Source organism: Dufourea novaeangliae, unplaced genomic scaffold, assembly GCF_001272555.1.
Source record: "Dufourea novaeangliae isolate 0120121106 unplaced genomic scaffold, ASM127255v1 scaffold14, whole genome shotgun sequence".
Taxonomy (NCBI): domain Eukaryota; kingdom Metazoa; phylum Arthropoda; class Insecta; order Hymenoptera; family Halictidae; genus Dufourea; species Dufourea novaeangliae.
This window is the reverse complement of record NW_015373890.1, coordinates 3733196-3754034: the sequence shown is the minus strand read 5'-3', so window position 1 is coordinate 3754034 and position 20839 is coordinate 3733196. Positions and strand designations below refer to the sequence as shown.

Genomic DNA, 20839 nt, shown 5'->3' with positions numbered 1-20839 from the left:
GAAGAGCGCGTACGTGAAGCTTTCGATTTCGACAGGATATCCTTCTACAGTAAACAGAATTCTTAATGAGACGTGTATTATGTTATTACCGTTCCAAATATTAATTCACTGCAATCAGTGGGGCGTCTATATATGGTGTCTAAAAACAAATCATTTGGAAAACGAAATAATCGTACTAAAAAAATTTTGGCTGTACGGTGTCGAAACTGTAAGGAGTAAGTTTCGAATTATATAAATATAATTCCGAATAGATTGCTACTTTAACAGAAACTAATATATACTTTAGAAATCGAACAGCATAAGAAGTACGTATTAATAGTTTGTAATAGTAATCAGTGAAATGTGAATTTCTTTTTTAATTTTAATTCATTATAGAAGAATATTTATTGTGGTTTCACCCCTTAAAGTTGCGTCTCAGCCGATAAAAAAAATACGTATCCCTTATTTTTTACTGCTCAACAGACGTACGAAGTTTCATCAAAATCGAAGGGGGACATTTCCGTGCCTTTCCTTGTCAGTTTTCTCAGTTTAGAAACTAGTGGAGATAGAACAATTAAGAACTAGAGCGACGAAATAGAGGTATACTGTATACACGAAAGAAAGTCGTGCAATCTAATAAATCGTAAAAATCACACGAACATTTCATTAAATTCTTAACAGTAGCCAATGTATTCTACAGTTCAGTACAGTAGGACCTCCTAATATAAAAAGTTTTTTATAATATAACAGAGGAGCTCCTAATACAAAACTTTTTTTTTGATATAACAGAAAATAATATGCATTTTATTTCATTTTACAACAACAGAAATGTAAAGTTTTTTCATTATATGTATTATTAATAGACTGCGGATTTTATGCATTTACAGCAAATTAAGGGCATTGTGTAATACAATAAAGAAAAAACTTTCATCAGATGCAATGTGTTTTCTATTTTATTCTGAACCGAATAAGATATTTGAGAGAAGTAAGAAATTCCTACCTTAGCTGTTGTCTTAAAAAATTACTTGAAAAAATGTTATTTTGCATAAATATCCGCAGACTAATTATTAATTTTTAGTTTGCGATATAGAAGTACCGTGTTATACGGGGTCCTACTATACTACATTTGGTAAGTCCGCGGAACATTATCAAAACTATTGTACGTGGAAGCATTCTCTGGGTAAGAATTTCTGACAAAAGTGTTTCTTCTTTCTTTCGAAGCGTGCTGGAAGACACGAAGGTGGAAAGAGATGGAAAAAAAGGAATACGAAAAGCAAGGGGGAAAAGAAAACGAAGTAACAACAGGTTTTCGAAACAGGAGACAATCCGCGGGATGGACAGGGACATACGAACCGGTCAATCGTTTTTTCTTTCACGAGAGAGAAAAGAAAAAAGCAACAAATGAAATTTCGGGGCCTCCGTCCTGGCTATAAAAATTCTATTTACACGAAACTGTTACAAATCGAAGAAAGAAAATTTGAAAGATATTGGGAACCGGTGGTCAACGGCTGGCTCGGGGTACCGTTTACAATAATCGGACAAACGTTTCCTTTTTGCGAAAGAAGTAAAAAAAAAAAAAGGGAGGAGTTTCGAAGCAACATCGGGCTATAAACGTTCTATTTATAGAAAACTGCAAGAAATTCAGGAAAGGGAAAAGGACATTCCAACCGTCGTCTTACATGGCTGAGAGTGATGTTTATGTGCGGTAATATAATTTCTAAGGAAATATGTGCGCGTACGTAGAAGCGATCAATTGTGTATGTGGTCATTATCTTCCTGTATGATTCCCTCGTATTCGTAAATTTATAGATGCTCTTGTTATAGTTCATTTTCAGATATTAGTCCGGTAACCTTTTTAATTTCTTGGCGATTTTATTTCCCTATCTCGCAGATATTAATGCTCTTACAAAGTAGGGTAGATCGAGGCGAATCGGATCAGTTTCAATTTGACAGTAAGAAAATAATAGTTAAAGTTTCGAAAGCTAATTATGTATTATAAATTCGTAATTAGTACACATTTAACTTGAACATTAATGATAAAAAAATAAAAGAAACTTAAAAATGTTTCTTTTGCAAACAAAAAACGAAAAGGTGAGAAATAGTCGATTCGCCATAAAAGTTGGGGCGAATCGGATAATCTAGAAATCTCTGAAAAAACTCAAATTTTCATAAGAATATCTAAATTAATTTATAAAAAATATAATTTAATGATACTGGGGTCAATTTACCCTACTTGGCACATAGGACCCAAGTATAGTGTCTTCTTTCATTGTTTCTGGACACCGTGAACCTTGGTTGGTCTTTTTAAGGATGATGCAATATAAACAATCGAAATGTTCTTATTTTGATCCGATTCGCCTCGGTCTACCCTACTGGAAGCTCGAATAGCAAATTATATCGATACATAATAGACTTATTTGTAATGAAACAGAAAATTATTCCTTCTAGTAAGAAATAGAAAGTTCTATTCCGTTTTGAATAAAAGGAATTTATTTACAGAAAACATACAGTATGATAAAAGAAAGATAATAGTAAAAATATAAGTATAATTTTAACCACTGATTAATACTTAATTGTAGACGACTCGTCTCAGACATGAATAATGCAACGATTAATTCGCGACATTTTTAACAACCAACCGACCGTTATTTTCCATTACCGTTATGGAAATAGTGTGCCACTTTACTGTCAATTGAAGGTACTCGAACGCTACAGCTTCCAAAATTCACCACTAGGTGGCGATAGTGAAATAAAAATTCAGACACCTCTCTGTCTAGAGAATTTATAGTGAGATTTACTAGAATCAGGTCAATTCACTGACACTGTAACCTCACCAGCCAAAATTGAAATCGTTCCAGATATATTAACTTCTACGTATTACTCAGCTGTTATGTATGTATACATATACCTACATAATATTTTGTATCTATGAACCCTGAGTGATCTAAGATCGAATTTTCTATAAAAAAAGGACTTGTCTCTGAGACGACTTGTCTGTACTTAATACTAGAACTACCGACGATCAACGCATACCTATTGCGATCGATCATTAAACATGACAAATTTTGGAAAATGTACAGATTTATAAAGTAACTAATTTGTTCACTTTCATATCGTAACAAAAGTTGCAAAAGATCTCAGAAAATATATTGTAATATTTTAATCATCGTTACAAGAGTGTATTGACAAGTCGTTTATAATTATTAAAATTATTATTATTTATTAACATTTTCTTTTTCAGTAAATGTATTTGTAAAAATGCATATGAACTGATTTGAATGGAAAAAAGACAGTTATCAGGTGGTTCAATCAATATTTATCTGAGGTCATTTACGGTTTCGTTAGAAAAATCATGTCTTTTTATATCCATAGGAAATTCCGTACCTAATTAATTCCTGCTTTGAACTAGGAAAATTGTTTGCAAGAAAGCATGATAAAATATCGAAAGGAAAAAATCTCTGAACCGGCGTTCCCCTGTTTTTCTGGTTTCCACGTCGAGCTGTCGCTTTAGTCGTCGCTGAAGAAAAGTGCCATTTAAAAATAACCGGAAATTTATCGTAAAGTGATATGTGCCTGCCAACTGGTTTGATCATTGGAAAAATTTCTGATATCGGAAAAACTGCTTTCTGGTAATTAGATTCGGGCCGTTATGTTTTTTGTCAGCAAATTATCTGTGTGACGTTAATCATTTCGGATCGAACAGTTTAAAGTTAGCGAAGATTTAATAGATCATATGTTTAAGGAAATAGATCCTGGTGTTGCGGAAGTGCTTCGTGAGACATTTATAATCTTATAAGATACTGTTATAATGTATTAATATTGAAAAAAAGTGAATAGAGCAAAAGAAATTGAAAGTATTATTCATTTTTCTAATTCTTGGATTGGCGACATTTATTCTTTAGGTTTGAGCTAGATATCTTTCAAATAGTAGGAATGCAATCGACATATTTAATCGGTATTTTAATAAAAAATACTAAGTAAAAATTAATACGCTATAAACAATGTATCATATATTAGTGGAGTTACAAATAATAAATTTCATACGAAACAAAATATTAAAATACGCATTGTTAAAAGGTACATACTGTCACTACATAATTTTTAATTCATTTTTCCTACTGTTCCTTTTCCCTTTAATATGAATAAGTAATTTTTACAGTGATACTCACTGTTAATATATTAATGGAACGATCTTTAAATCCTTTAACTAACTTTTAACTCAAATGTTCTAATTCATTTTTTCTACTGTTTCTTTTTCTCTTTAATATAAATAGATAATTTTACAGTGATACTCTTCGTTAATACCTGAAATGGAGCGGTCTTTGAACGCACCGTCAGTATAATTTTTCGTACTTTTTAGGCCATTCTATTTTCAATGTTAAAAACGTTCATGAAGAATACTATGCAGTAGAATAATTTGGAGTAACGGTCTATTATAGTTGTAAGTTAAACACATGCGATGTACCACGCGTATATATACATATAATTGGCAAGAGAGTGTACTTGGAAAGCGAAAGCTTAATTGAAACCAGGAAACTCGCTGAGGAATAGTCTCTCGGCCATTGTTTCTAGAAAAGAAACAACATTAAGGCGGGATTTGCGTGTGGATCGTGCGTGCTCGAAGGTTAGATGGGATCTATGATCATTGAAGAAAATACGCGAAATTACGCGCTCGCCCTCTTTCTTTCAACAATTATAGAAAATGAATGGTTGCACGGATAACTAGTAGTACAGTTTTGAAATCGTAGAACGTGAAGATTTCGCTTAATAAGATTATCATAGCTTATTGTTAGCAGTATAAACAGTTTCTCGCAATAACGTTTAAAAAATTAATACATTGCTTTCTCTAATGTGATTCTCATTATTTTCTCATTAATATGTGTCATTAAACATTTAACAAAAATGTATTGCGTTTACTTGACGTTTCATTCCGACATATGTATTGTACTAGTTCATTCATTCTTATAGAATGTAAATTTGTCAGTAACTTGTCAGTACTTATGTAGATTGATTGAGAAGTGGACTTTGTCTAACTAAAAAAGAACACGTGTTAAAATTACTTTGCTGAAACAAATTAATGGCATATACATAAAGTTACTTAATGTAGTTTGATAAAAAAACAGTAGATCTACAAGTTGTACATACGTATACTGATTAATAATTAGTTTAAAAAGGGGAAGGAATACGTTCATTTATACTGTATATAATTTCGATTGATTAATTATTGCGGGCAGGAAGAGAATTCATATCTTTCATTTCTTGGAGAAGAGCTCGGTGACATCCTCGAAGCTGTTAGTAGCCACAGCTGCGCATAATTTGTCTTACAGGCTTTCCAATGCAAACACTTACACCTGCCGTTGAAATGAGCCTCGTGAACCGTGACAAAACGTTTTCTCAGTAACCATGAAAACTACAAGGAAGAATCGCCCATTCAAAAACGTGACAATTCATAAAATAACAATGCTATTACATTTGTCACGACACGTTGGCAATTAATTTATGTTTCATAAGACAACGTAAAATTAACACAATAGTTCACATGAAATATTTCTAACGGTTTTTATGATCTATGATCGTTAACCACATAAGGACCGACTTATTTATGATTTTACGGAAAACTGTTGTTTTACATAATTCCAGTTCCGAAATTTTTCGGATGGAGGATCTTACTTTCCTGAAATGAACTCGTCAAGTTACAGAAAAAGCATCTCACAATTTCTCCGCGATGTATTTAAAGAGGAACATTCCACGTGCCATCGTGTAATGCAATCACGCGGACTCGCGATTCTAGTTTCTGCCCGGAGATTCGTAGTTGGCGTTCTTCATCTGCTGCGAAGCCTTAAGGAACCCGCGAGTAATGAACGATTACGGTAAATTGCTTCCTTTATCGTAGATTGAAAGGGGCGATTAATCGATGAATATAACGGAGAAAATCGGCAACTTCCTTTGGTGGGTTCGTCCACACGCCGGAAGATCAGACGCAGAGGATATGGAAAAAGGAGGCTGTTTGCATCTCACAAGGCGGATACAGCCGGTGTGTATAGGTCTTGGAACCGATACAGTGAGATCGTAAAGTAACTCATTGATCGTCTAGCTCGAGTGAGGCTGGGGGAACGACGCACAGTGGTCCAAAATCAAGCTTTAGTAGCTCAAATGGTCCAAAACAAATCTTTTTTTATTTTCCTAAAAAAACTCACCTTAACTTATCGGAGTACGAACGTTCTTACCATTCATAGCGACAGTGGTGTTTGGATCCGTTTGAAACCCTTTGCTTCCTTCTTTTTAAACATACTTCCGAACGCGATCATTAAAAAGCACCACTGATTTTTTTACATGACTAAATATGAACAACTCCTAACTTATATTATATTTACAAATCGATGAATTAAATACGGATTTTAAACGCTCGGGTCCAAATTGACTCGGTCACCGTACTCCAAGGGCTAATGACGTCTATTTTCTCATCAACGGCCAATTACGTACCTCGAGTCTTTTATCTCGTAATTGTTCTTTCGGCGAAACATGCGAAACTTCGACTTTCAACGAGATTTTACAATCTTGCTGTATCGATTCCAGGACCTATACGTGGCGATATGACATCCTTCTGGCGCGGCACGCGGGGTCGGAAAATGGGGCAGATCGGCGGCCCCGGGGCAGACTCGATATACTTTACTTTCTCGTCGATGCTGGACTTTCGTAAAAGTCTCGTTCCAGAACCTCACGTAAGAGGAGCGGCCTATACGCTCGGCCGGTTGGTACGAAAAAACAACAAGAAAACTAACATAGGGGCACACTCTCGCGAGCGGTGTCTGAATGCATGCACGTATGTATGTATGTAGACAGGGAGCTGTGTGACGGTTGGTGGATATCCATCGATATCGCAGGTGCAACGAGAGAACGGGCGTGGCCGACAAAATTTCAGACGAGCGGTACTGGTTTTAGTCCGGTGACATTTCGATTTACACGATTTTTCCCAGTTGGTGAAATCTGCACGGCGTAACGGCCTAACGGACACATCTAATCGACAGGGAACGACCTGTTTTTGTGTCGCTTCTTTTGTGTACCGCGAGATGTCTGCATACCTACTGTTTGCAACTAACAATCTACTTGACCGTCTATTGCCGAAATTAATTTTTAGTGTTCACAATGGTTTTATGTATTCTAAATTAGCGTGTTTGTCATCACAAATTACCATTTAAGTACTTTCAATAAAAGCAGCACCTACTCCTTTGTACGTATGAATTGTGTTGTATTTTTGTATACTGTAAAGTAACTTGTGCATGTGTCAACGAATTGGTAGATGAATAAAGGATGTACTTGACGTAATTTCGATTCCAAAGATAATAACATGCTGAGTCAAATAATTACACTTCATTTATCCGTTGAAAGATCTACACGAACAACGCTATATTATTTCGTTGCTCGTAACTCCAACGCCTTGTTGCTCAGAGAAACTGTTGCATTGTGAGTGTGGTAACAGGATATTTGTAAGGTTTTCGGCTATAATCGTATCAATGGTGAAATTAACAATACGTAAAATATACAAAGAATATGATTACAAAGTTTCCATTAAACTTCCTATATTCTTACGAACATTACACACCAATATATCATTAGCAAACATTAAATACAAATGTATAAATACATTAGTTCTCCAAAACAGATCAACGAACAATAGAATTTTTAAACACTAAAAATAAAAAATAAAATTACATTTTAGTATATTTATAAAATTTACAACTACGTTGTAAATTATTGCAGGTGTTTTTTGTTTAATGTTAAGAGATGAATATTTTGTAGTTAACGTTTTTAATGATTAGAAAAACTGAGAAATAAATAGTGACAACGTAAAATAAAGTTGCGAATAAAATTTAAAAATACGCTGAATACATCATAAATAAACTGCAAAAATTTATGCATTCACATTTGAATAATTTGACTTTTCTTATTTTGTATATTATTAACTTTTTCACACTGACTGAAATTGATAGCAAAGAGAAACTTCTTCCTCTATTAAAAGTTTGATAGAACGTAAATGAACTTGAAAACGGTAGGTATAGCATTTTATATTACAAAATACCAATTTTGTATTTTGTAACGGGTTGGCAATGTACCAATTCAAACACTGATCATATTTCTAAAAGTCGTTCATTTTATTCAAAATACATATGTTCCGTCGGCATTACTATACTTGGACACGGCTAAGCAATGTATGAATAGATTTTTGGAGATTTGCTTTTGGAATCGCCTTGAGTATACTTGTCACGGCTGCTTGTACGGTTGGAATATCATCGTAGTGAGTTCTTTTCATTGGAATTTTAAGTTTTGAAAATAGGAAGTAATCATGAGGAGCCAGATTAGGTGAATGCGGTGGATGAGCAAATACTGCTTTGTGGCCACAAAATTCACATACGGTCGCGGTATGACGACCAAGTGCATTATCATATGTGTACAAGCAGCTGTGACAAGCATACTCAAGGCGATTCTAAAAACAAATCTCCAGAAATCTATCCATACACTGGTTGACTGTGTTCTAGCGTTATAGGGTAAACGCACCAAGGAATGAACACAATTTTTTAACTATTAGTTATCACTCGAAAATTGGCCGTTTATCAATATTAAAAGGTTGTTGAAAAGTTGTAAAACAAAAAACCGTATAATTTATACGTTCGCTCAGCGCCGTAACAACTTGTGCCCAATGTTCCTTCGAACAGCCAGAGAGCCTTTGCAATTTCCGCGGTAACCGACGAATGAAAACTATTACCGCAGCTACGACTAAGATTATGGTTAATGCTTTTTACACAATTAGTAAGCCAAAGTTGATATTACGCGGAATAGAATCTACCCGCAGACAGATAATGTTAATTGCACAGAGAAGTCATGGGATTTTAAGACTGGTCGTAGATTTTCGACCCCTCCGAGTAGCGCGGTCATGAATTTACTCGGCTCGAGCAAGAAATCGAAAACTAAATTGGTTGCAAGATAATTACATTTTATACATATAGTATTTCTGGGAAGGCACGATACGGAACTTTTGAAAATTTTTTACTAGATTACGTTCATGGAATATACAGTACTGGATAAAACCAGACCTAGGCACTTCTAAAATGATATTATTTGAAATATTAGATTGAAAAGAGTTCTTCTTTAGATTCCCATGCACAATCATCCACTAGATACTATTTGTTGGTGCTGATCGCATTTTGTCTATAAATTATTTGCACACGCAAAACTGATATACTATCTCGTTTGAAGAAAGCTACTACTGAATGCATAGAGTAACAAGACGGTTAACGTAAAGTCAAGCTGAAAACTGAAGGATAAGTGATCAAATTCAAGTAGGTAACTTTCTAAACTAATTGAATTTGCAAAGATTTAGATCCGGGAGCAGTAAAAGAAGTGAAATGGTATTGAAGATGAGAGAAATTTATAAACAGACTGTGGATGTTTATGCAAATATAAGCTTCTATGGATTAGTTTACAGAAATTATAATCACATAAATTTCTCCTTAATAATAAATATGTCTACTCCACTAAAGATTCCATTGGGTTCCAAATTAAAGAGAATTCATAAACTTAATCGTAATTCGTTAAACTTTGTTAACCGTTCTACTATACTGAATGTCGAAAAAATTTCGAAAATCCTCCGTTTATTTATAAATAATATTAAAATTGTCAATTGTATATCATTAGTAACGAAAAATGCAAAATGCATTGCATTGATAGTATAATTTGAAGTACATTGATTCTAGAAAAAAAAAAAAAGTCTACACTGTAGAGTAATACCATCTTTCTTTGAGACTTCCTTTTTCGATAAAACCAATTTTTAACATATTTTAAAAATTCAGATTAGGCCAGATTTAAATGTTAGTTTCATAACTGAACCTCTTCCTCCATAATCAAGTTTTACGAGTATTTTCCGTAGTCACGATGCACGTGTATAATATTAAGCTTCATAGTAAAGGGACCAATAATAATAATAATGGCTTCGAGTCCGAACGTTACAATCGACTGCCAGCATCACCACTGGTGTCTGTCCTATTGGATAATCTAGGATGTACAGCGAAATAGAACTGGTTTAACTTCAGAATCACCTTTTACTATGACTTTCATTTTACTGCACAGAAGCATTAATTATATCCTGCGTAGTGTAATACTTCCGTGCACGCATACTTACATAATTGACATTCAGTCGCAACATGCTTCTTTGCGTCAATTTATTATTTTATATCGAATTTCTTTAAAACCCAGTGGAATTATACCACCAGTTCAGTGACATTCTACAATCTACTATGTAGAAGTTACGTGCAATAACTGGACCACTGTGCATCGTGTCACCTATGTTTAAAAATGGAAGAATTGTAAGGGAACGAAAAGTCGACCGCGATGACATAAAAGGCAGACGTCCACTTTCCCCCACGGTGGCCAAGCCTCGGATCAAGATGACCTCAAGAGATGGGCATCTTCTATTCGCGTGACTTCGCCTCCTCTCTCTTTTCGTTGCACGCGGTATATATCTTCTTTGCTGTTTCCCTTTTCGCAACAGCCCGTCCGCGAACCCGTCCGTCCGTCCTGTACCGGACACCGTTTCCTCTTTCCATCTCGGTTCTTAGGAGTTCCTCCGTGCAACAGGCCGAGATTGCACCCTCCGTCGCGACTTCGAAAGCGCAGTTCCTTTTCCGAACCTGTTCCTTTTTCATCCTCGAGAACGGAGTTTATCATCCTCGCGTGTGCGCCGTTCGTTTCTCGATCGAACGGAAGTAATAAAGAAATTTTGTAATTTTCAGCCGAACGCCCCGTCCACGATGGAATCTAACGATCATCCACGCGTTCCCTTGAGATTGCCGATTAACTCTCCCCTTCGATTACGTTCCCCGTGACTATATTTAGATTCTGACTGGTTTTTCGTAACGTAATCGGCCTCTGCTTGCGATGGAAACGGAAATAATTCGATTCGATTCGTAATGACACTTGTACAGGTTGTTGAAGGACAAAAAATAGGCGTAGCATTTCCAGGAGTCAATTTGCATTCCATAATATGCTTTTTGGTGGATCTCCAACACTTTGACTTGAAACTTTTCTTCAAACTGAATGGTGCAAATTGTTAAATGAAATCTGTTCCTCCCACTATTTATTGAATAATATACGAAAATTCCTGACGCATGCGCTCAACAGTAATTGCACGGACGTCAGCACCGACTGATGATAGTGTTGACAACTGTTTTATAATCCTTTGTTAAGGCTTTATGCATAACAGGCTAAGAATAGACGCGGAATCAATGATGAATAACGAGCGATGGAAAATTGTACACTCGAATTTCTACGCGATGGTCGTAAAGTTAGAAATCACGGAGTTGCGTGTATGATCGAAAAAGCACGTGCCTGCGACGAGAAATGTATGCACTACTTAACACGTTCGCGATCGGAGAAAACCGTCGTTCTGCTTGTGAATGTCGAACAAAAATAAGACCCGTGCGAGGCGTGAGGTTCTACGTTTATACACAACAATGCGTTATTTTTTACATAAAAATTTGTGTATATTATTACACATCTGATTGATTGTGTGCCTTTTATAAAAAAATCTTTACAGTTGTAGCATAGTCTGATAAAAATGAAATTTTTTCAATTTATTCATATAACAGATTATTTAGAATTATATTGAAGCCTATTATAGTGATAGAGGAAGATTATCTGTGTGTAACTTACTGTTAAAAACCTGTCTTTTTAATTTCTTACCAATTTCTTAATTTGTTAATTTCGTCAATTTTTCTGCTTAAATCTTATGGATTATAAAATAATTCTGTAAACCGTTCGCACGATCACAGAGTATTCGAAAGAATAATATAAATCAGTATTTAAATATAATGAACACGTAAACGTAACAGAATGTTCCTATCTACGTCGCTATTCACTTTTCTCAAAACCTCATAATTCATCCAGAAACATGGAACGCAAGGTGAATTACATTCCAAGAGTTCTACAAAACGTACATCCATCTGACAGATGTCTCTTAATCCCCCCGATGCTTAAAGCGATAACATTCATTACATTCCAATTACGAAGACGAAAATACGGCTGTTCATTTTTCAAATGATTTTTCGCTGATGAATATTGAGGGGTAGAATGACCGGTGGAGATAAGGAATCGTCTTCACCGGGAGCGATCGAAGACGTACTAAACGCCTAGACACAGGTGTACGCAATCGAAGATAGGCGAATATGGATGTTATCGTAATACAATCTTATACGTGGATGACATGGGTGCACGCGCATGCACCGGGGTCACGGCGGATGCACCATAGATGCATCATCGTACACGTCTGTGCCGACGACGCGAGGCTGCAGTTACACAATCCTCCCGGCCTGTACTCAGACGGGTACCGCAATTTGCGAACCGAGACTTCGCTCGCGGGCCCATGACGTGATTCCACGTTTTCCTTGCCGGACATGCTCGGTTTCATATTTTCGTGAGCGCGATGAGTTTACTGATTGATACGAAGCCTGATTACACTGTTCAACACCTAAAAATTTGTCCACTTTTCAATAAGCGTTTCTGATAGATCTTTATGAGCTAAATACGAATCTGCGAACCGTTTCTTTCCAGCAAATCCAGTTTTTGAAAAAATAAATTTAACGAGTATATTATCTGCAGATACCTATAATTAAAATGTATCATATATGTATAAGCTTCAATTTGCTGTTTTATTTTCTGCAAAAATATTTTTCACATTCTTGAGCCCTAGTTCTCTTAATTACGTCCGACCCTTCAATTGATATTGCAGGATTATTAGTTAAGTAGAATGTAATTTAATAACAATTTTACTTAATACTTTCACGTAATGAAGACAGTATTGTATTTTTTGTACTTAGTTGCGTTGCGTATTGCATTTCGACCCAAGTGTTTATTTTTTATAGCATAAGATTTTTCCAACTGACGAATACTTTTTTACTTATTTCAATAATTTCTGACCGGGGGGAGGGCAGTCCGCATTCTTGGGAGAGAGGGGAGGGCATCCTGGCCCCTATCTAGTTACTCCAATGCGTATGGTGTAGATTCACCCCTGAAAGCCATGACATATAATTTTCGTACACCCTGTATGTGCGTTTGGGACGCAGTGTGTCTCGAAAGTCCTATCGCGGCATAGCAATATGGGCCAAACGCGAAACCGGTTGCACGTGAGTCTGTTACTACCGTGTCGGTAGCATTTAATGGAGTGCGGAAAGGTGATCGCATTAAGAAATACGCACACCGGACTCATTATATAAACCCGAACGCGAAGAAAGCAATCGGAGAGTAGAAATATCCGTGGATGAGAATTTCTGTCGAACTTCGGTTGAATATCTCCCACATTTCTTTTTATTTGTATCCTAATGAAGTCGAAGCTATCCGTGGAATCTCCGATTCGTGGTAGAAAATATTCCATGGAATGTTTACAGCTATAAAACATCTTGGAAATTCTAGAATTAAAGAATGGCCGGAAAAGGAGAATGTTTCCAATGAAGTATTTAAATTACATTCATTTTTCTTTATGGATTTTCTCTGATGCCTTTAACCTTTTCAGCGCTATGGACCTGTATAATGAGTTTCGAAAGATTGTTGCGATGAATCTAAAATACATATATTATGGGAAATTATTAAAATTACAAATTAAAAGAACCAAAAGTAAGAAATTATTTAGTGTAGCGGACGTTTTATCTCAATAAGTAAGCGTACAATACACACACGTCATCGTACATATTAGCGCTGAAAGGGTTAACCCTCCGAGCACGGTCCCTGAGTCACGCGTTCGCGACAGCGACATGCATACAGTGACGGAGCTAATCGTATCTGATCGTCGCATAGCCATTGATGTTTGTTTACATACGAACGACCGGGCCAATGCGCCACAGAAGTCTTGACTTACGTCTTTTAGAAGAATTGTCAACACAATTGACTGGTGAAAACATTGATAATCGGGTAAAAGGCTTTGAAACGTGTGGAACGGGGAAACAAATAAAAAAAAATCCACTCAGAAGCGTGGCAGATGTTGCTTTTGCGTTGGTAATAATAATAAATATGCCAATACTTGCAATTTGTGTGCTAGACATGTATGTACTGCTCATAGTGAAAAAACAAGTACGATTATATGTAATTCGTGTAAAACAACACCCAATAGCGAATAAATATAATTCGTTTTAAAAGTCATGAGATTTTTATTATAGTCAGTATAAGAAGAACCACCAAAATCCAAATGTGATAGATACACATTAATTATTTATAATTTTAGTGTTAAATATTCCTTATAGGTACCACTGTACATCTCACAAATATTCTTCATTGTAGATGGTTATAAAAGTTCTATTGCTTTCTAGTATAGATAGCAATTCAATATTTTAAAAAACTTGTATTCTGTTTCGCACAGGACTTTTTATTCGAAATTTATACTTCCTCAAGGATGCTGGTATGGTTAATTTTTTAGAGTGAATGAGCTTCTTTTTTTTTATTTCTCGTAACCTCAACCGACAGAATTCACGCAGCAAGCTAATATCTTGCCACCAGAGTGAGCCAATTATATTAATATAAAGTACGTAATTCCCCACTGTAATATAATTATGGAAGTTTGTAAATGCGTGTACGTATGCGAAGTGAAAGTACAACATTCAGTGTTTAAAGAAACTACTTTGTCAACGAGTTAAACAACTTACTTTTACGCTTGAAGTAATTCCGGCGTCTGCTAGATGTATATCTCCTTATGAAACCCTTGATGAAGATATTACACGTTTTTATCTTTGTTTTTACAATTTACTTCTTCCGACTATCTGTTCTTGTGTAGTAAGAAAACACTAAACGTAGTTTTTGAAAACATTTGAGAGACTATAAACATCCGTTCACAGGTCTTCAGTGTGAAAGCAAAAAAATAATTCAATAAAACTCATTTATCTAATGACGCAGAGAATTAACATGTTTATGTAGTTGACTTAATGCGCAAACTCCCATAGAACGTTTTTATTCTATTCTTAATTTTTTAGGTAAACTTCCTTATTTTTTTAGGATCACTGATGAATATAATTTCATGAAGTAAAGAAATAATGAACATTTGACATGCAAAAATATGAAAATCCGCATGTTAGTTTCTAAGAAAAAAATTCGAGAAGTTTGATGGCATTACACATCACACAAAGTAGAATATACCCTTAATCGATCATAAGTGTCACACCGGTGCATGCACATGCAGTTTTTTGCCACTAAGAGTAAACGCACCAATGGATGAACACTTAAGAGATTTTGTAACTATCTATTAATGTCGAATTTAGAATCATAACAATATTAATAAATATTTGGTACATGCAAAATTAGATTTTTTAAAATCTGTATCTTTATACATATAACGCATAGATTTCAATTTGAAAAATTGGAATAATGTAACTAGTTAAATTAAAAAGAAAAAATACAGATTTAACCAATGAATGAACAATATTAAATAAATGAATATTTCCAGCCAATGGCGCGAAAATTGTTTGAACATGAAGCAAGGAATTAAAAAAAAAATCAATATTTAATCACTTGCTTATTTTAGTAACTTAATTTACTCGTTGCTTTATATAATGTTCATTCACTGGTATGTGTTCATTTACTAGTGCATTCACCCGTCATTTAAAATTTCACGAACAGTAGCGCTTCTAACGTTTTCTCTAGCTGCATCGAGGACCTCGCTGTTAATTGTTTCGCAACTTACTCGGGCGGTTTCCTTCGGAAATTACCAAGATCAGCCCAGTAGATACGATTAACGGAGGTTATTTTGCAAGCATCGATCACGAACGAGGTAAACACGAACTCTGTACGCGTCAAAAGCAACATGAAACAACGCGAGGGGCCGCTTAACCCGACAGTACGGCCGTCTAACAAAGAAACTGAGGACACGAGGCGCGCGTACAACTTGGTTCCAACCCCGGCGCGCAAAAGACGCGACGACCAGTGGGTATTCGGTGTCGTCAACGAGGTCAGGTTTTAAGGTAAAACCGGAGAGTCAAGCTGGAAGAGCTGAGGCTCGTCCTTGCCCGGGCGTTTCACGTTTCAGGGTTTCGATACAAGAATCACCTTAAAATGGAGACACATCGTCGCTTTTCCATTACGATTTCAGCAATCCCGACGACACAATACACGTATTGTAGATATGTAGTGTACCAATCCCTTTTACACGAGGACCGTGAGTCCTTCATTTTGGAAGTTAACGAAGAGAAATGTCGCTTTCGAAAAATGATTCTTTAGAAATACTTGTTTGTGTTGCCCATTTTATTTGGTGTTTCAATAAGTATACATAAGATCAGCATACTGAAGATATTAAAAATTATGACGTACTGCGACCTTGAAGTGAAGTAGAAAACAAAATTTTATGACGTTGCGACCGCAGTACGAAAAGGAACGCCGGGAGAATATGTACATATTTTCCTGTTATTTCTTTGACAAAGGAAAAGGCGCATCAGTTTGTTTGAGCATACTTTTCATATTGAGTCAACGCGGAATATAACGATATGTGGGCGAAATGAATATAAAACAGTTGAAAAATTCAATTCTGACCTACAATACCGGACAAATGAATTCCAACACATTTGTCTGTTGGTTTCTTGTTATGGTGATGTTACAAAAGTTCCGCTCTGCGGAGTGTTTACTACTGGTTCGATGTTAATTTTCATAAAAGTTAAGATTCATAACGATAGATAAAATAAGTTTTATCTATCTTAGACAAAAATATTCCGACGTTTCATTTACAAGCACAAATTGTAACCTGAAACGCGAACTCCATAAAAACATCGTATTCTATCTCTATTTTATCCACTCGAAGATGGTACGAGGCAAAAATTTGCCATCAATTTTAACCCTGCTGTTCTCCTCACTTATTCTTTACGTTTGTATCCCTTCGAATAAAATTATTTTATGCTTTGAAATGGGAAAAATTTAAGTACCTTGGATACTAAAAACATGCATTTAAAAACAAAATTCCTATTGAAACATAATCTTCATTTCGGGCCGTATAGGCCCAAGGAAAATAACAGGGTTAAAACAAAAAAACTTATTGTTAGCTTAAATGCAGCGTTGGTATCCATAGTTTCTCGATGTGTGGACATCCTGAAATATACGGTACATACATATATCCAATAAAAAAAAAAACAATTTGTTCAACAAAGTCATTTAGAAAATACATACAAAAGTATTCGTACACCCTTTAAAACGGAACAACTTTTTTCAAACTGGTCCGAGTGACCTGAGTTTTTTTGTGAAGTTACAAACATTAGTTTACTAAATGACGTGTACAAAAATTTGAAAAAGTTGCAGTTGGTCCGAATAGCGAAGAAAATAGTAAAGGTTACTTTTTACAACTTTTTTATTGATAACTAACATAAATCTTCGATGTGTATTTATTAAATTTTCATTATAGCCTCCTTTTTCAATTTTTTTTTCACATCATTTACTCAACTAATGTCCCTAAATTCACAAAAGAACTCAAGTCATTTGGACCAATTTTAACAAAGTTATTCTGTTTAAAGGGTGTTCGAATACTTTTATCCCCCACTATAGGTATAACGAAATGTGATCGACCTAATAGAATATTAATTAGTCAAGACAGGCGTTGATTACTGAATGTTACATTAGTGGTATAGCTAATTCAAATAATGCAATTTGTTCAAAGACGTTTCTCCTTTACTATGAGTACCTGGTTTGTATGTAGTTTCTTTTTATCGAAACGCGAAGGAATCGACGAACGATACAAACGCAAACCGAATGACACACGAGAACGGCCACGGAAACTTACAGGCTGTTATTACATGTATCCTATACCGTTATATAAGCGTTCGGTCACGAATTGTAATTATTAATCCGTCTCCGCGAACTTTCCCCGTGTGGTTTTTATCAAAATGAACACGCGTCCTTGGTTCTGTTCTCGGTCCATAAATCTGAGATGCGCAATTTCCATTCCACATAACTTCGTAAGTGGATATCTATGTGAAAGGTAATTCTACCGTATTAACATGGATATATACAAACTGATTATTAGAAAAGAGAATTTCTTTTGAAATATCTTGAAACACATACATTTACTCAAAATGGTTTTGAAGTGGAAACCTAAAACTCCAATTTTATGGATTTTAATCTTAAAAATGACAGAAAACAACTTCGTAAATGATCACACAATATTAAATTTTAATTTTAATTTTGAACGTTTAACCAACTTTTAGTTTGAATTGTGATAGTCATACTGTTGAAATAATATGATAAGGACATAGTACCTTAGTGAACATTTCATTCTTTGATTCAATTGAATAAATTTCTATTTATTACTCGTTGTTATTAAGTGTTTCGAAGAATCTGAATATGTATCCGTCATGAACCTAAACGTGCATAATCATTTATTTTAAACAGATTTTACCTTGTTTTATTATGCAGTAGAATAAAATATGCTGTTGCGTCAATGTTGGTAACAAATTATAATATTTTCATGCTGCATCATAGAAGGTCATTTGAAGCTTAATAGTTAATATAATACGTGGTTAAAGTTGTGTTTTGAATAGCTACGATACTATGCTATAAAAAATACAGTTCAGAAACTAGTGACGCCAAAACACTTAACAACGAGGGCGACGATATATGTATTGTCTAAAATTCTTTAGATATTAAAAATAGTCTGTATTTTATCACCCCATTAAATTACCACCAAATAAATATTGAAAAATAACGTAAAGAGAAATTCTTAACAGATTGTTGACGGTATGCTGTCAAATGTACCTATGTAGGTAGCCTTAATTCCCACACACTTTCGGATATTACGTAAAAATGTACGATAAAATTCAAAACAGTGTTAAAAATTTATCAAGCAAAACATTTTTTTGAGAATTTAATAAACATTCGACTGATCCTCCATAGGTGATAGCCCTATCATTACCGAATAAAAATATTGCATACGATAACACATGAATTGAAGAGGACGTGAATTTCCGTCTCCCGTCATCAACGCTTCAAAAACAAAAGAAGCTGACGCGTGTGTCCCGTCTACAATGTACAGACTCCTCTCGATTATCGTCCCGAACTTGGGTCCGCGCCGGAACAATAATCTTAAAGGGAGAAATGCTTCAGACCCTTGTAAATTCGTTTTTTTCCCCGAAGCCAGAATTTCACCAACAAAAGCGGAAGGACAACAAAGTATGTGCTTGACAGGATCCACGCCCCCCCCCCCTCAGTGGTGGGGATGACGCCTGGACAAAAATCGTGTAGGACAAGCCGGACGATAATCAAGAAGAGTCTGTATTAATACATTGCTTCTGTGTTAGACAACGGAAAGTTTTCAATTTACTCTCGTCGTATTTGTACTCACTTTTTCGGGAGTGGGTGAGGCCGCTGTTGAACTTAACCCCTGTTGTAGATGATACATTTTCGGGGCGAGCATTGATGGAGGTGCACCGAGGCTACCCGGGGCGACAGCCACGCTCATGGTCATTTCCTATGATGTACGCAGTCCCCGGCTTCTTGGAAGCACCTGTCCGCGGCTGTCTGCGATTTTCGTAATCGTTCATCCTCGATCCGTGAACGCTGCAACGTAAACGCATGCACGTTAGATAAACATTTTTTCCTTGTTCGAAATGAGTTTGCTATTGAGGATACTTTCACGGGACTGATGACATTAATCGAATGATAAAAAATACGAGAATACTTAACGATACTTAACACGTTTACTGAAATGGTGGTGACCGATGACGAGAGTCATTAAATTACACGAAGAAATATTCAATTTCTGAACAGGAGCATTTAGTATCTATGTAAATGTAATTAGTAGTAAAGTAATAATGAAGCGTTCGAGTCAACGTGTAAATGTATCGTTAATAGCAAAAACAGAAACAAATGTAAGGTATAGATTGGCCAGGAACATTAAGGCTTGCTTGGAGGAAATAAAAGAAAACATAAGTTTTATCATTCATCAACGACGCAGATAAGAATAACATACATTATTTCAATAGTAAAAATTGTGGCAGTCAACATGTTAATAAGTCATGCTAAAATAACGGTGGACCGTCTGGTTTTTGTCCTAAGTCATTGATAACCTTTCTTGACCATGCGACTATAATAATAATTAATGATAGTAAGATTTATCCTCGTCTATCACATTGAAGTGGCTACACACTGACGATCATATGTAATCGGACAGTTAACATGAATGTTACTAAAATTCGGACACTTTTGATCAGTGAGCAGCGAAAGTATACGAACCGCAGAATACCCACAGATGTATACAAAGTTTGTACAACATATTACAGTACATAAAAGAAAAAACTTATGTAAATTATTTACTTCTAATAAAGTCTAAAGCCTGTACTATTTATACAGTAATGTCGTTCTTCTTCAACGCCCCATGGCAGTTCACGAAGTCAAACGTTTAAGGAGACATTATGATCGAATCATCATACACTACGAAAAGTTACACACGTCGTTTAGATGACTAAGAGATTTAAGATAATATCATTTCATCCGTAATCTGACAGTATCTACAGTAAAAAAAAAGAAATAAGATTGAGGAAGTGCTACCAACTCTAACAGTAACGGCTGAAGAGTAAAATGTATAGAGCAGAAATGATATTTAACTCCTCTTTCATCTTTCATATTACAAAGGTCTGATATCAATACAATGGAGGCACCGACTGTAATTTCACACTCATCAGTTAGCAGTAAACTGAAGACATGCTCGACAGCTTTTCATCTATCCACGTCAGTGAAACGCATGTGTTACATCTTCACTTCGATTCTGACCATCAAACACGAACATATTCAGGTCTGGGTTAGGTTGTTTATGTTCACACTACTATATCATTTATAATATGATTCGCAAACATTT

General features: G+C 35.4%; 1 protein-coding gene across 1 annotated transcript in view; it reads right to left on the bottom strand.

Annotated features, from left to right (window-relative positions):
* The window catches only part of LOC107186508, a 34805-nt gene extending 15255 nt beyond the window's left edge, over nucleotides 1-19550 (bottom strand). The window contains exon 1 of the mRNA XM_015574390.1: nucleotides 19328-19550. Coding sequence (XP_015429876.1) covers nucleotides 19328-19450 — 123 coding nt within the window. The 5' untranslated portion in view covers nucleotides 19451-19550. The remainder of the gene's footprint in view (nucleotides 1-19327) is intronic.
* Nucleotides 19551-20839: the final 1289 nt, after the last annotated feature.